Source organism: Thunnus maccoyii, chromosome 21 (assembly GCF_910596095.1).
Source record: "Thunnus maccoyii chromosome 21, fThuMac1.1, whole genome shotgun sequence".
Classification (NCBI taxonomy): domain Eukaryota; kingdom Metazoa; phylum Chordata; class Actinopteri; order Scombriformes; family Scombridae; genus Thunnus; species Thunnus maccoyii.
Window position 1 is genome coordinate 3,939,724 of NC_056553.1, and position 17,006 is coordinate 3,956,729.

The window sequence follows — 17,006 nt, forward strand, 5'->3', positions numbered from 1 at the left end:
CCAGGTGAGCTTAAAGCTTTGAAGGACACTGTGAGGAAAACTGCAGGGAAGCATCATGTCGCGGCCTGGACAGGCCTGGATAGAAGCTACAACAAAGAGTAAAACATGATGGTTTGTGTACAGCAAAGTTAACTTTATACCAAAAATACAAAACTTCATTACCTTCATGCTTCAGGAAGGTTGTTTTTTTGTTGATGTCGCTGGATACACGACAAATGTAAGTCTGAGTGTTTTCCTTCAGCATTAGTGAACTCTCGATGTCATACAAGCCGAGTCGGGTTTTCTGGCTCTTTGTTTTGTCCTTGAGGAGTCCAGGATCACTCGGAGGATCTGTAGACCAGGTGAGGTTCGGAGCAGGGTAGAAACCTTCAGCTCTACAGGTGACTGAATCACCACTGAACTCAATGTCAACCTCTTGGACCAGAGCTACGGAACAGAACTTTGTTAAAGGTGCTCTGTAGAGGTTTAATTTGACATTTAAATTTCAGTCATTAGGTCTTCACAAATATGTTGAAGGAATTTAAACCCTCATAGAACTTAGCAAAGCTTTTTTTTTAAAAAAATATTCACAAAATCTGTATTGTTTACATTGGCTTACAGTTTCCTTTTATTGGCGCTTTGCAAGCTTTTTGCAGTACATGACAGCCATTAACTGTTGATATGTGGAATTGCAAGAAACCAAAGGATGTCATACAGCTGTTATTTTGATAAATGTAGACAGTCTTTTATTTTCCAAAGCATTGAGCAATTTGACAGGCAATTACTAGCAATTAATGAGATGTTTTCCAGGTAAGAATCTTCAAAAAATGGCCTCTGAACAATAATAGAGCTGCAATGATTAGTCGATTAATCGATTAGTTGTCAGCTATCAAATTAATCTGCAAATATTTTGATAATTTAGATTGTTTGAAGTAATTAAAAGAAAATCCAAATTCTCTGATTCCAGCTTCTGAAATGTGAATATTTACTGGTTTCTTTAGTCCTCGGTTGTAGATTTTTGGTTGAGACAAAACAAGATGTGATGACCTCATCTTGGGCTTTTGGGAAACAGTGATCGACATTGTTCACCATTTTCTGAAATTTTATGTACCAGACAACTTAATGTCGAGAAAATAATCAACTGATTAACTGATAATGAAAATAATCATTACTTGCCAAAACATGACAAAAATATGACTCCTCCTCACAGCAGTTTGTACCTTTTACAACAAGAGAGATGATGCTAGACTCGGTGCGAGGTTCGGTCATAGTGATGCAGATGTAGTTGCCCTGGTCTTGTGTAGTGACGTTTCTCAACAGCAGTGCAGCGTTTCCCTTCAGGACCCGGTCAGTGTACAGGCCTGTTCTTCCTTTGTACTCATCGGCCTGTGAGTCGTGGCCAATGACAAAACTGGTGTTGCCGTAGCGCGTGCAGCTCACCACAGCTTCCTTCTTGTGCCACATGATCCTCGCACCTTTGCCATCAGATTGGAACTGACACGGTAGCACACATTCCTCCGAATTCAGACAGGTGACGGTGAACTCTGGAAACAAACGCATACAGGAAAACACATTTAAATTTAGATATAAAGCCTTTTTTTCCAATGAGATTCCACTTTCACAACCAAACATGCTTTTCTGCAGGTAACAAAGTGCTCACAAGTATTCAGATAAAATTTCTCTGTGCAAAACATCCCTGAGAGCATCATATCACAGAAACAAAGTGAGTAAAAAGGAGAAACTGTTGTTGACTGTTGTTGCAGGCTGATGGAACGTTTGGGGAGTGTTTGGCACACATCACAGCCTTCAGTACTAAGTGACTATTGTTGGTTAGTCTTGCCGACCATGTAAATTTAGTTTATATTTTAACTTGTATATACAGTATATTGTTCATAGTATGGCCAGTCCTGCTGGTAGGAGGAGCTTCTCTCTACTGTGTTTCTGCGTACCTTGTCTTCTTCTTCACTTTATCTTAAATTTGTCTTGCTTTTGTTTTGTTTTGGCCTTACTGTTTGATTTTCTGTTGTTTTATGCTTTTTGAGTATCCTGCCTTTGTTTTTTCTGTCAAAGCATTTTGTAAACTCTGTTTAAATGTGCTATAAAAATAAAAAATGTTTTATTCTACTATAAGCTGTTGGTTTCAGTTTGACATTATGCTTGGTTGCTACTAGCAACCACTATGTGAAACAGTTTCATAACACTTTAACTGACATTGTTACATCCACTATTTTGTCAGAACTGCAACCAAACACATATTGACAGGCTACTCTCAAAATGCTCTTGTTGAAGCATCATCTGTGGGTACTCTGTTATTACATCTGATTTGTAATTTGTTAATTTAGTTATTCTGCAATCATTTTACTTCTAACCAATCTAGCTGCTGTACGAGCTATCTGAGGCTAACGCTAATCCAAAACCAAATAAAAATATCTGCTAAAAACCACTCAGCTCTGTAACCACTGAATCTAAATTTCATCTCATTATCTTCTCATGAATGCAAATCATCTTGCTTTTAATTTGACAAGTTTACATATTAATTTCTAATTGACATTGTGGTTGTATGTGATGTGCTATTGTGTGTAGCTTTGTATTTTGTATAATGTGTTCTGTGTATTTTTTGCTTTGTACTGTTTGTTACTGCACTGTTATATGTTTTAATTGTAAGAGACTGCAGATAAAAATAAGCTTGAAGCTAAATCTGGTGCAGTGCATCAAATGTCAACATTTATGATATTTGGCTTTTTTCCATAATATGTTAACATGGTGCACCCATGATCAGTGCACCAGATTAAACATGATACCAATATAATGTAATCTTCTATGCTCTCTTTCACCATAGAGAGCTGTATTCTATTCTTCATCGTTCTGTATCAAGCAGGAATTAATCTATCTTTCGCTGACCCTTTGACCTTTCTACTCCCGCCACCATGCCACAAACATTGTAAAGTCAAGTTTAATTTTAAAATTTTATTTATATAGTGCCAAATCACAACAGAAGTTATCTCATGAAACTTTTCACATAGAGCAGGTCTAGACCATACTCTTTAACAGAGACCCAGCGTTCCCCCCATGAGCAGCATGTGGTGACGGCGGCAAGGAAAAACTTCAAACCTCAAGCAGAACTGGGCTCTAGGTGGATGGCGATATGCCTTGACTGGTTTGGTTGAGAGAGAAAGAAGGAGGGAGAGAGGGGAGAGAGAGAGAAACAACAACAATAACAACTATAATAATAAGAAGAATATGACTAATAATAATAATAATTGTAAATATATGTTTGAAAATTAAGGCTTTAAGAGGAAATTAACAGGTGTTGTTGGACATCTGCACTATACATCAATGCAGCCAAGAAGCCAGTAAAAACGATTTCATCTTATTATATTAACCATTATCAATCATATATTTTTTTAAAAAGGATATAAAAAAAGAATTTAAAAGAAATGCTCTTTAATGCTGCACATTTCTGCCTCCAGGTGTTACATTACACAACATTAGGCTTCATTATACTGTATCCAATGTAAACAAACAGCAAATTACATGTTTCTCAGAACATATTCAGGGACTGAGCAGGTTGAAAGCTCCAGAAAAAGTTAGTAGTGGACCTTTAATTTAGATTTATTTTGTCAATTGATCTACTGATGATTTTAACTATTCTATTTGTGTAAAATGCTCTTCAAACTACTCTTTACAATTTCCAAAAGTAGTTAACATAATTTACAATGATAATAACGAAAAAATTGTATTTTAACCTTAAACTCTTTATGTTGCATTTAATACTTACATTAAATAATAGTGAGGCAGCATTTTTCCAAAAACTAATGAACATTGTTGCTTTCCAGCTTCCAAAGAGGCACGAGAACCTATATTTTTGAATTATCTACATGCAAAAAAAAACTGTATTATCAACATTACAACCTTTATGTGAGAAATATGTTTCTTTCCAACTGTATTTGAAGTACTTGCACATGTACAGATGCACTATTTTGGAGCATATTCTTATTCAAACACAGGCTGTGACTGCACATGCCCAAATATTTACAAGTACAGTTTATGTGAAGTGAGATTTCTTCTATATTTTCTGTTTATAATCTAATATTCAACATGCATGAAACACCTGCATCTCACTGCTCACCTTTTCCTGCTGCTGGAGAGAAAATCCACAAGAGAAAACAGACGGAGAATCCTGTATATGGAGCCATAATTAATTGACAAAGATCATCTCCTTCTGAGCCCGACAGCAGTCTGACAGGACTGACAACTGTTTAACTGAATTATATCAACACTGCCCAAAGCAAACCTGAATGTGATGAAAATCAAAACTGAAACCTTGAAACAGCAAACATTCCTGTCAGATTGGTGTAACACTTACCCTTCACATCATTTATTGAAATCAAAGGTTCAGATCAGCATTAAATTATATGTGTGTGTCAGTAAATGAGTGTCTCTTTACCAGGAGACAGACTTTAAACTTTGAGAAACAAGTTTTGATTTGTAGAAATCCTCTTGACTTAAAGAAATATATGTTTTACTCAAAGAAAATGTAAGATAGGCTATCGAGTGTATGAAAAAGAAAGACAGGCAAAAGTCATCTTTTTTCACCTGCTTCCTTCATGTTGTTATTTGTGTTATTACCACTAAGATTGGCACATAATCAGAGTTCTATGTGTCAGAAACATTTACAGCAAACTTAAAGTGGACTGTGCAAAAACAGATACGAGACAATTCAGCAAACACTTAGTGGAATCAGAGACAACAGGTTTCAAAGTCGGTCTTATCTTTGTAGACCGACTGACTACATGATGGGGTTGCAGCGCTCTCTGCTGGACAGAAACTTACAAAGTTCATCTTAACTGTCAGTGCTTTTATTTCCTGATTTACACAGGCAGCATTATTGTTTGAGCTCTGAAGAAGTTACAAAAATACCCGCAACATACAGTACTGTGGTATTAGTTTAATATGCAGCATTATTCCATGAACTCTAGAGAAAGAAGACAAAATAAAAAACAGATGACTACGTTAGAAAAGAAAAAGCAGAATAATGGAAAAATACTATTAAACATAAGCTCTGAGAAAAATAATCTCATGTAAGTTAAGTGAATGAGAAAGCAGTTTATTCTTTGAGGGGGATCATCAGGCTCTTATGTGTGCATTTGTCATGATTCCTGCATCAGTCATGTTTATATTGTGTCCTTTTCTCATTCTGCTCATTCTGCTTCTGTCCCTTCCTTCAGCCCTACACTTTCTTCCCTTAGTTTTGTCATTCTCCACCCGTCAACCAGATGCCTCCAGACTTTCTTGCTTTTCTTGTCATCCATTCCCTGCCAGTTTGTCAATGGGTACATCCCAAGCCTCTTAAATTGCATCCACCTTTCCTTCATTTGCGCGTGGATGCATGGAGAGATGCAAGGAAACCATGCGAGGAGAGAGGAAATATGTTTGTAGAGACATGAGTAGAATAATAGAATAGAAATAATAATAATAATAGAAATAATTCATTTGTATTTGTACATTAGATTAATATGAGTGGATTCTTTCATTAAACTCTTTAAGATCTTTTCAAATTTACTAAGAATGAACAGTTACACCGCAGCAACTTTTAGGAAACTATTGAAAAACTACATATGAAACTACAACCCAACCAACTTACATCCTTTACTGCACCCTCTCTGTAAAATGTCAAATTAACCATTAAATACCTGCAAATTACTCTAAAAATGTCCAGAACTTAGTATTAAATGAAAAGAACTGTAAAAAAAATGTTATCATATCTAGATATTTAAATCCACAGCAATATGGATGTGAATTTAAAATACTAAAATACTAATAATATGAATCAGCTAATTTCCTCTATATATGAAGAAATAACATATGTACATGATTTAAACTGTAACTTTTGGCATCTGAATGAAAACACACTTCAGTTACTCACTAAAAACTTTTTATTTACAGTTACATTTTAATATATTTATTGAGCTTAAATCAAAAGAAACACAGCAGGCAGCAGCTAAAGATAAATATATACAGATCAAACAGATGTGACAGATGTTTGTAACCTCAGTCTGATTAGTAGTAATCAGTTTGGTGATTTGCAGTTGAAAAGGCTTCAAGGTTAGAGAGTAGATGAGGTGAGTAGATGTTCAGATGTGTGTTAGAATCTCATTTCAACAGCATTCACTTACTTTATTTCAACTGTTTCAACAAATGTAATAAATTTAAACATTGTCACTGATGGATTTATTTTACCTATAGCTGATTTATTGAACATGATGTCACGGTTTGGATTTTTAGCAGTGGGACACATATTTTAGCTGAAAGGGCCCGATGTGGCCCACAGGCCGCTGTTTGCCTACCACTGTTATAAATGATCTGCCTGTGTACATATGCAGGATAGTTATGTAACCACGGTAACATGTATGCAGAAGGAGTCTGTCAGTGAAACATGAGCTGCAGCCTCATACGGACTGATAACTGCTGATCAGTTATTTCTGGGATCAATACTGACCTGCTCTTTATCTCTGTCCATGAAGCTCTGATGATGATGACGATGATGATGATGCTTCAGGTTGGTGTTTTCAGCTGCTGTTACTGAACCTCTGTCACCGTGACCTATAATCGTCTTTAAAGCCCTTCATAAGCTTCATTAAGATGTCTAATAGCTTGATGGATGTGTGGAAAAGCAAAACGACGAAGGAAAGAGTGTTGTCTAACAATGATCCCGGGCATTCTTCTATTAGGTACAACCATCTCATCGATGATGTTCATGAACTTTCTGACCTGCAGCCTGTTTCCTGTCTCCATGTTGTTGAACACACAGTATCGACCTCTACAGCTGGACACCAACCGAGACACAATGCTGCTGGACTGGATCAGCTGATTGATGGACCGGCCTCTCAGCTCGTCTCCATGAGTGAACAGAACCATACTATCTGAAAACCAGCTGATAATTCTTTCTGACAGTATTCTGATCAGGACTGAGTCCTCTCTGGACATCCTGCCGATTCTCACCACAATCACCACAAAATCGTTTTCTATCATCATCCTCCTGATCTCTTCAAACAGCAGGTCAGGATCTCTGACTTTAAGTACAGGAATTTCCACCACAGTGACCCAGTGACCCTCCACTGCTGCTGACTTACAGACTGTCTCTTCACTGTCCAGCTCAAAGCTACAGTCTGATGTAAACTGATCTGAGCCCAGGATAGTGTTTCCTGATGAACTCTTCCCGGCTCCTGACGGTCCAATCAGAACGATCCTCCGGTTCACCAGCTGGACAGACTTCCTGAGACGATCAGCTGAAAGAAAACAACACAAACAGAGTTTATATAACTGTAGATATATAGTCATATAACTATAACATGTGATGTATGTATGATGTATGATGTGATGTATGATCTGAAGCTTACCTGACTTCATCAGCAGATCTCTGACTTGTTCCTGTCCTCCGTCTTCGTTGTTGAATACGTGATACCTCTCTGAAAACCTCCGGACCAGGTCTGGAAGAGGACCTTCACTATCTTCATAAATAAATTCCTCCAGTGTGACGTTCTTCAAAGCATCTCCGCCCGTGAAGAGCAGGTAACAGGTTTCAAAGTGCCGATCCCCGACAACCCTAATAGCCGCCTCCACAGCCCTCTGGTCATCTTTAGTAAAGCGGCCGACTCTGAGCAGCACCAGGAACAGTTTAGGTCTGGAGGACGGCAGGACATCCCGACAGAAGGCCTTAATCTTCTCTTCAGCACCAGCACATAATATTCCCGGAGTGTCGATCACTGAGATTTCTTTCCAAAGCAGACTTCCAGTCTGCTCGCAGATCTGTGTCGTCACCGGTTTGAGGGAAGGCTTCGACTCAAACGCTTCTCGTCCTAAGATGCTGTTTCCTGTCGAACTTTTCCCGACTCCTGAGTTTCCCAGCAGGGTGATGGAGACTCCTGAATCATGTTTGAACATCAGAGAACAGCTGAATGGTGAATAAAGTCGTGACATTCTGTGAATCATTCTGTGATCTATGAATATAATGAACACAGACAGAGAGACAGACAGACAGTTGTGATGTACCTGGCAGGTTGAATCCTGGAAGTTCCTTGCAGCCTCTCAGCTCCTCTGATTTCTGCAGCAGCTCTTTGACTTGTTGCCGGTCGTCGGTTTCATTGTTGAACAGATGAAATCTTTCTCCAAACCTGTGAACCCACTCTTTCAGTGCACTTGTTTTAAATTGAAAGATATATTCCTCCAGAGATGTGTTTAAAGTGTCTCCACCTGTGAAGAGCAGGAAACTGTTTTTTAACCCCTGATCACCCAAGACTCTGACAGCTGCCTCCAAAGCCCTCTCCTCCTCCTCAGTGAACCGGCTGACTCTGAGCACCACCAGGAACAGATGAGGTCTGCCTGACTGCAGGACGTCCTGACACTTGGTCCTGATCTCCACATCTGAGTCTAATATTCCCGGAGTGTCGATGACTGTGATCTTTTTCCCAAGCACCCTTCCTGTCTGCTCACAGATCTGTTCCGTTACCGGATTAAAGGACAACTCTGACACAAACGCTGTTCGTCCTAAAATGCTGTTTCCTGAAGCACTTTTACCCACTCCCGAGTCTCCCAGCAGGACGATGGTGAGATCTGGATCCATTTCTGTGAGTAGATGTAGTTTTCCTATGAAAAAGGGAGAATTTGGGTTATTTGTGTTATTGGTTATGGTTGTATTGCAATGTTGTGCACCAAATTATGAATATTAATAAGACACCGATGACTGTGGTTTTTTTGTATTACAAACCAGTTTTTTTTCATCATGTGTTACAAATACACAACCACCCTCTGGCACATGCTCAATGACTACTTTAAAGTATCCATTATTCATTTAACAACAACGTTGGTTAACTTTTTAGTATTTGTAGTACTTCTTATTAAAGAAGAAGTCATTAAAGAAGTCATCTCAGGGCACTTTTCACATCAAGCAGGTCTAGACCATACTCTTTAATTTACAGAGACCCAACATTCCCCCATGAGCAGCACTTGGGTGACAGCGGAAAGGAAAAACTGGAGGAGGGGCTCTTGATGGACGGCCATCTGCATTGACCGGTTGGGTTAAGAAAGAAAGGGGGGGGGAAGTGGAGAGAGAGACACAGAGAAGCATAATAACAACAACAATTATAATAATAGAAAAATAATAGAAAAAATATGACTAATTATAATAGCGGTAGCAGTGGGCATCAAGCAAGCAGTCCTCAGCCACAGATCCAGACGCCACTGCTCTGGAGGCAGAGACACCAGCAAGACGAGAAAGCACAGAAACTCTGAGGAAGAAGCGAAGTTAGTAATTAGCATTAACATTAATGTTATCACTGTTAACCATAGATTGTAAATGCACCATGCTAATCAAGCTAGCAGCTAGTGGTATGGACAGCTCCACCCAAATGTCCAAATATTGTGACTTCTGGCTCCAAAAAACAAACATGGCGACGATGAAATCCAAGATGGCAATGGTCAAATCGCTAAATTTGAGGCCTCAAAATGGCAGTTTAAAAGCCACATCACAGTGATTACGTCCATATTTTTTACAGCCAATAGCACAATCTCATTTTACAGCTAACATTACATTAAAGTATGTTTCTGAAAACATTTGAGGCGAGAAATGCAGTAACAGAATCATGATTAATCTTTGATCCGCACTGCCTACTTTGACGGTTTGAGCTGAGTTCGTTACTCAGTCATGCGCGCGCGCACACACACACACGCACGCACACACACACACACACACACACACACACACGCCCTACTGTGGTCGAGCCAGAAATTATCTCTGAGTTTAGGACATGTGTAGTGCGATATCTAGTGACCACACCAGCGGGCGTTTTCTTTTCTCACCAACAGCAAATGCTGACTTCAGTTATGACTAGTAAGAAATCTGCTGCAAAAGTGTAATTGTGAATATCTGAAATTCAAAGCACAATACACACGAGCGACGTCATTTGTCCTAGGAAGAATGTGATTGTGGATATCTGAAATGTTTATTTTGACTAGGAAGAATTTCAGATATCTGCAATACATATCCAGTCTAGCTTTAATAATATTACCATCAGTCAAGCTTCATTCTGTAATGCACAACTAATGTGGTGGAGACTGATGATCTCACTAAAAAGTCGTCCTGTCTCTACGTTACACCACGGGGTTTGCACAGTTGTGTTGCCAATATGAATAAATATGGAGAGTATATCCAGTATATCGGAGTGTAATGACAGCTGGACTCACCTGGGTAGGCGAGTAGCCAAGAGCGGCTCAGAAATCCGCGCGCCATTATTCTGAGTTTAAACTCCTTATTTCTGTTTTCTTTTCATACTTCGGTTTATGTCGAGTTCCCGAGGAGAAGCGCTTCCAGAGAGGAGCTCATACCGGAAATAAGTCATCTGCTTCAAAATAACAGCACAGGAGTTTTCTTAAAAGCGCACACCGAAGAAAACTAACACATACCTGTCTCTCTCTCTCTCTCTCTCTCTCTCTCTCTCTCTCTGTGTGTGTCTGTCTCTGTGTTTCCTTAGTGGTAAATGAATGAATTCATGAAGCAGTCAATGTGGACTAAACCTCAGAGACAGAACGTGTTGGGCTGCTGCTATTTTGAAGGTAGAGACAGGAAGCAGCAGTGAGCCACCAGTTGACTGAAGAGGAGAAATAACCAGCTGCAGAGATGGCAGACAGTGAAACACTCAGTAAGTCTTTTTCTTTTTTTTTTTCTTTTTTTTTTTTTTTTTTACATTTTACATGTTTTTGCACCTGTCTGTCCTCGTGTTTGAGAGCGCGCCCTGTGTTAAAACCTTCGTGCAAACTGTAGGGAAACTTTAAAATACATCTCTATATTTGTATTCTACATGACTGATGACTCTGTTAGTTGGTTTTCTGTGTGGAAGTCTTGTTTTCAACGTGATAAATGTGTGACGCAGTTTTTTTTTTTTTTAACTTCCACTCACAACTGCTGATGTTACAATGGTTAAACTAAACATGATAAAACTGATTTCTTCTGTATACTCTTTATTTGTTAATTGTGATCCTTCACAATAGTTAATTCTTAAAAAGGAAAAAAAAGGATCAAACAGCTTTACAATAACTATGCCTCACCCCAAGATCCCAACATCCTGAATAAGAAAGAGAGAAAAAAAGGACTAAGGGGAGAAAAAAGTGGCAACAATAGTAGTATTCATACATTTGATCAAGAAATTAAAGTAATGAAATAATAAAAAAGTGGGTTTGCTCAGGGAGTATCTTAAGCTATACATTTTTAAAAAAAATTTATGTATAATATTTGTTTTATGTGTCCTCTTCCATCTCACATCAAATAGTTTAGCTAGATTCATAATAACTGTGATATATTATCTCCATTTTATAGATCTTATTATTTGGGTCCTTTCAAGTCAAGTCAGTTTTATTTATATAGCACCAAATGATAACAGAAGTTATCTCAGGGCACTTATTAGTTATTTTTGTGCCACTTATTAATTATTAGAGACCCAACATTCCCCCATGAGCAGCACTTGGTGACAGCAGCCAGGAAAAACTCCCCTTTAACGGGAAGAAACTTCAAGAACCAGGCTCTAGGTGGGCGGCCATCTGCCTCAACTGGTTGGGTTGAGAGAGAGAGAAAGAGGGAGGGGGAGAGACACAGAGAAGCATAGTAACAACAATAATAACAATAACAATGATAATAATAATAATAATAATAATAGAGATATGACTAGTAATAATAATAGCATTGACAGTAGGAGAAAGTGTCAAGACAGGACACCCACAGGACCATGCCATCATCACAGCAGCCCCCGATGTCTGGGTTTCCTATGAGACAAGAGAGCACAAAGACTCCTGCGAAGAAGTCAAGTTAGCAACATGCATTAAATCTACTTGAATACATACAGATGGAGAGGAGGAGGAGGAGAGAGGAGCTCAGTGCATCATGGGAAGTCCTCCAGCAGTCTAGGCCCATAGCAGCATAACTAGGGCTGAGACTCTAGGAACCACCAGTAAGCCTGCATGCTGGGAGTGCAGTGTTCTAGTGGGGTAATAGGGTACTATGAGCTCTTTAAGATATGATGGTGCCTGACCATGAAGAGCTTTGTAGGTGAAGAGAAAGATTTTAAATTCTATTCTGGATTTTACAGTTTAAATTCCCTGTCCATAAAAATATCTCTGATAAATATTAGATCCTTTTGGATATCCTTTTTTTGTGACTTTTATCCAGGCCATTATTGTATTTTTTTATACATGTATTCTCAATTTTTCTAATGTCCTGGATCCGAATCATGCAATTGTAAATTGACAAAACAACACATTTGATGATATCAGCAGACATTTTATAGATAAAATGATTAATAAGTTAGATTAATTAATCAGTGACGGAAATAATCATGAGTTGCAGCTCTAGTTAATTATTAAAGAAAATACTCCTGCTGCCTCTCTACTCCAGTAAACAGGCTTCACACAAAACAAACCAGAAACTAACAAACTAAATCTGTTTAAATAAGGTGACCAAACACTAAAGACAAGCACTGATCATTAATAAGTATGAATAAAACACCTCACCTGTCTGTCTTTCTCTCACCTGTCTGTCTGAACAGTGGAAGCAAAGACCAGAAGAGGCAGCACCGGCAGTATGGACAAATCTATAGACTGTGAGTTACAGTTAACTTCAGTAAATCAGAAACTAAACGTCCATCGTGCAGTTTTTGCACATCTCTCTGTTCGTATCAGACTAAACACATATTATATATATATACACACACACACATATATATATATATATATACACACACACATATATATATATATATATACACACACACACATATATATATATATATATACACACACACATATATATATATATATACACACACACACATATATATATATATATACACACACACACATATATATATATATATACACACACACACACACACACACACACACACATATATATATATATATATATATATATATATATATATATATATATATATATATATATATATAATTTATTCATGACATGACAATGACCCCAAGCATACAGCTCGAGTCATAAAGAACTATTTTCAGCAACAAGAAGAATGATGAGTCCTGCAACAGATGGTATGGTTCGGCCCCCACAGAGCCCTGATCTCAACATCATGGAGTCAATCTGGAATTACATGAAGAAGCACCTGAGACGGCCTAAATAAAAAATCCACAGAGCAACATTTTTTTCTCCAGGATGGTTACAACAACCTACCTGCAAGTTACCATGAAAAACTGTGTTCAAGTGAGCTAAGGAGAACTGCTGCTGTTTTAAAGGCAAAGCTGCTCACAGCAAATATTGATTTAATTTAGGTTTCTGCTGTTTACTGAACTTTGTAAAAAGTTCATTGATGAATTAAAACAATTTATAGCTTTAAATTGCTAGCTCACTTTACTTTTGGTGCCTAAAACTTTTGCACAGTACTGTATATATAGAGAGAAATAGATAGATAGATATATATATATAGATATATATATATATATATATATAGATATAGATAGATAGATAGATAGATAGATAGATACAGACAGGTGACAAATTATAGGAAAAACCAACATAAAATGTCCTAGTAAGGTTTTAGGCCACCATGTGCCACCAGAACAGCTTCAGTGCACCTTGGCATTGATTCTACAGTCTCTGAACTCTACTGCAGGGATGAACACCATTCTTCAAATAGTTGATCCTTCATTTGGTGTTTTTATGATGGTGGTGGAGAATGCTGTCTAACATGTCAGTCCAACATCTCCCATAGGTGTTCAGTTGGGTTGAGATCTGGTGACTGTGTTGTAAATGCATTTTGAATAAAATATACTCTGATTTGTGTACAGATTTTATTACACCACAAGGTTGATTTACAGTTTGTACTAAATATTTAGTATAGATATGGCTAAAAATGTATCTACCTAGCTTTTTACAATCCATCTAGCATATTGTATAGAGCTTTGGACAGGCCAACATCTAAAACCAATTTTGCAAATACAATCTATATACATCAGTAAAGTCTCTTTAATAAAAATTGAATCCATGAACTTGTTTAAATTGAAAAAAAGCCTTGCTATGTGACCGACCTCACAAATTGTTGTAGGATCAAGGCTACAGCTTAGACCACTGACCCAAACAGTCTAAAGGGGGTGTGACTGAGCAAACCAGTGAGTAGTACTGTATCAAAATCAACTGAATAGACTAATGTCAGCTATAACAACCACAAAATGTTTTAAGGTTGTTTTCCTAATGGTCTACATAAAGGATACATTAATTTATACCATAACTGCTAGTTTACTCCATTGTAAGGGTATCTTACAGGGCATTTTATCATACTGTGGGGGCATTTTTGTAGTATTTTTTTGCCCGCCAGTGGTGAGTAACAAAGGCGGCAGGTTTGGATAAAGAAGTCTGATGATATCACTGATCTGTGTCTCTTGTTGCAGTCAGGCTGGTTCTTGTTGGGAAGACTGGAGCAGGAAAGAGTTCCAGTGGAAATAACATACTGGGAAGAGATGCCTTCAGAGCTGCTGTCAGTCAGGCCTCAGGTAACACACACACACACACACACACACACACACACACAGACCTGTAACCATGGTAACTAAAGACTAGAATGTTTGTTTATTGACTTCAGCCAACAAAAATCACTCAAATTGGACTAAAAACCTATAAAAACATTTTATCAATGACTAAAACTAAATGAGAGTCAGGCGCTAGAGTGAAGACAACAGAAAAGGTTGTCAACAAATTTTTTTGTGCCATTTTTGTCCGAGTAAGTGAAGGAAAAGAGGAATGAAGTGTTCAGACGGAACATGAAGGGAAACCTCTGCATGTACAGTGAATGAAAGATGATTAAGATGAGACTCTGAGTGTTGTCATGGTGACGCTGTTGGCGAGTAAAATATGTTTCTCTCCTCAGTGACCAGTAAATGCAGCAAAGCGAAAGATAAAGTCTTTGACAGAGAGGTTTCTGTGGTCGACACTCCTGGCATCTTTGACACCTCGCAGGCTGATGATGCAGTGACGAGAGAGATCTACAAATGCATCAACATGTCGGCCCCGGGGCCCCACGCCATCCTGCTGGTCATCCAGGCGGGGGTTTTTAAAGACGAAGATGGAGTCGCTGTTAGGAAGGTGGAGGAGATCTTTGGGGCGGATTTCTGGAGATACACCATCATCCTCTTCACCCATGGAGATGAGGTCAAGTCAGACTTTGAACAGATGCTGAAGGGGGCGCGAGATGAGCTGAAGGAGGTCCTGAAGAAGGTGGAGAACAGATATCACGTCTTCAACAACAACAAATGCAACGATCGTGGTCAGGTCCTGGATCTGCTGGAGAAAGTGGAGAAGATGAAACGTACCAACGGAGATAAGTTTTACTCCAACCCCAACTACGAGGAGAGGGAGAAGATTTTGGATCAGAGGGAGAAAGAACTCAGAGAGTTCAACTCGATCAAACATCAGGAGGACATAGAAGTTGTGAAGAGAAAGTACGAGAAGATGCCGAGTGAAGCTCAACGGGAGCGTCCACAAATGGAGAAACGACGGCAGTCTGAGCTGAAGGAACTGAATCGCTACTATCACACTTTAAGGAGCTTAGTCCATCATGTTGTCGAGCAGACAGCTGACGGCTTTGATGAAATTAAGAAAAAGTTTCATGAGACCTTGAGGGTGAACTGAACTGCTGGAGACGCAGTACTTTCCTGCAGCTTTATTACTAATATCTTCCTTTAATCTTCATTCTGTTTGTTCGGGACTTTATTTGTCAGACTGAACCATCACCATGGGGCTGAATCAGCATTTGGCTTATCTATTTTCTTTTTTAATGTGTTTTCTTAGTATAGAGGGGTAGGGCTGCTTGATTATGGCAGAAATCATAATCACGATTATTTTTGTCAGTATCGGGATCATGATTACTCATTGACTTTAGAAACATCATGTATTTATTGAACTTTTTAAAAAGAACTTGTCTTTTTAACAGTGGTTTTCTTGAACTTTAAATATAAATCAACTGAAAAACAAAAAATGAATGCATCTGTAGGATGTATCTTCCACCTAATGGCCAATATGTCCGTTAATATTCCAGAATTCTGGCCATATAGAACAACTACCAACATATGTTTAAATAGCCATATAATAGCCTACATTTAAACAGCAATAAAACACAAACGCTATGATCCAACAAATGTATTTTAATCAGCAGAATGAACTCTTCATAAACTTTGCCAACTGAGCATACAGCCTACAACAATAAAATAAAACAAATAGCCTTGCTGTTTAATTTAATTTAATGCAGCCATGCGGGCAGCCTGCAGCTGCAGCTCCACCGCCACCTCCACCTGCCATGGTCTCCCTGAGCCGCCTCTCACAGGGGCCGTACAGGGAAAAGTTAAACTTCCCACTGATCAATTAATGTTACATGTTATTTAACCGTGGAGCTCACTGTTACTCACGTTAGTTTCACTGTGTCAGTGAAGGATGTAATGTTACCTTAGAGAAAATGGTCAGACTTATCAGAGTCATGTTAACTGCTGTTGAGGCTCTATTTAATTTCTGTATCATTTATTTTATGTATTATTAATAATAATTGATTCTTTGAAGGATTTATGTGCTTGTTTGAGCTGTGCTGATTTTGGCCTTCAGTTTGTTTTCTGATCCAGCACCTGTAAAAGTTTTCTTGATGTGCGTTTTCCCCCCACTCTTTTTGTTAACAGCTCCACCAAATAGTGATTTTTCCTTCTAAACTTCTCACATGGTTTCATTTCAATAAATGTTCAAATGATCCAACATTTCACCAAAAGTCAAAGATTAGAGAAAAAGTCCAAAAACTGAAAACAGATTTATGCATTTTTTTCTCTTCTGTCCTCTTTTTCTGATAGAAAAAACATTTATTGATTAGAGGATCAAGCAACAAAGTTAGTTAGTTTATATGTAAAGTGCATTCAGAAAGTATTCAGACCCCTTCAATTATTCACATTTTGTTATGTTGCAGTCTTATGCTAAAATCATT

General features: G+C 38.2%; 2 protein-coding genes across 3 annotated transcripts; one reads left to right on the plus strand and one right to left on the minus strand.

Annotated features, from left to right (window-relative positions):
• The first annotated feature begins 259 nt into the window (after nt 1-259).
• Nucleotides 260-16,763, plus strand: LOC121887703 (GTPase IMAP family member 7-like). Of its 2 annotated transcripts, none has more exons than XM_042398604.1 (5): nt 260-341; nt 10,509-10,676; nt 12,573-12,626; nt 14,440-14,541; nt 14,916-16,763. In XM_042398604.1, the coding sequence occupies exons 2-5, from the start codon at nt 10,655-10,657 to the stop codon at nt 15,674-15,676; spliced, it is 939 nt and encodes a 312-aa protein (XP_042254538.1). In that variant the 5' UTR covers nt 260-341; nt 10,509-10,654; the 3' UTR covers nt 15,677-16,763. The 2 variants fall into 2 exon arrangements, with proteins under 2 accessions (XP_042254538.1, XP_042254537.1); XM_042398603.1 differs by lacking the exon at nt 260-341 and adding an exon at nt 9,116-9,282.
• On the minus strand, nt 6,680-10,267 carry LOC121888540 (GTPase IMAP family member 8-like). The gene is made up of 5 exons (XM_042400145.1): nt 10,222-10,267; nt 8,032-8,625; nt 7,380-7,904; nt 6,751-7,268; nt 6,680-6,703 (listed from the first exon to the last, which is right to left on the minus strand). Exons 1-5 carry the CDS (start codon nt 10,265-10,267, stop codon nt 6,680-6,682), a joined length of 1,707 nt encoding a protein of 568 aa, XP_042256079.1.
• Nucleotides 16,764-17,006: the final 243 nt, after the last annotated feature.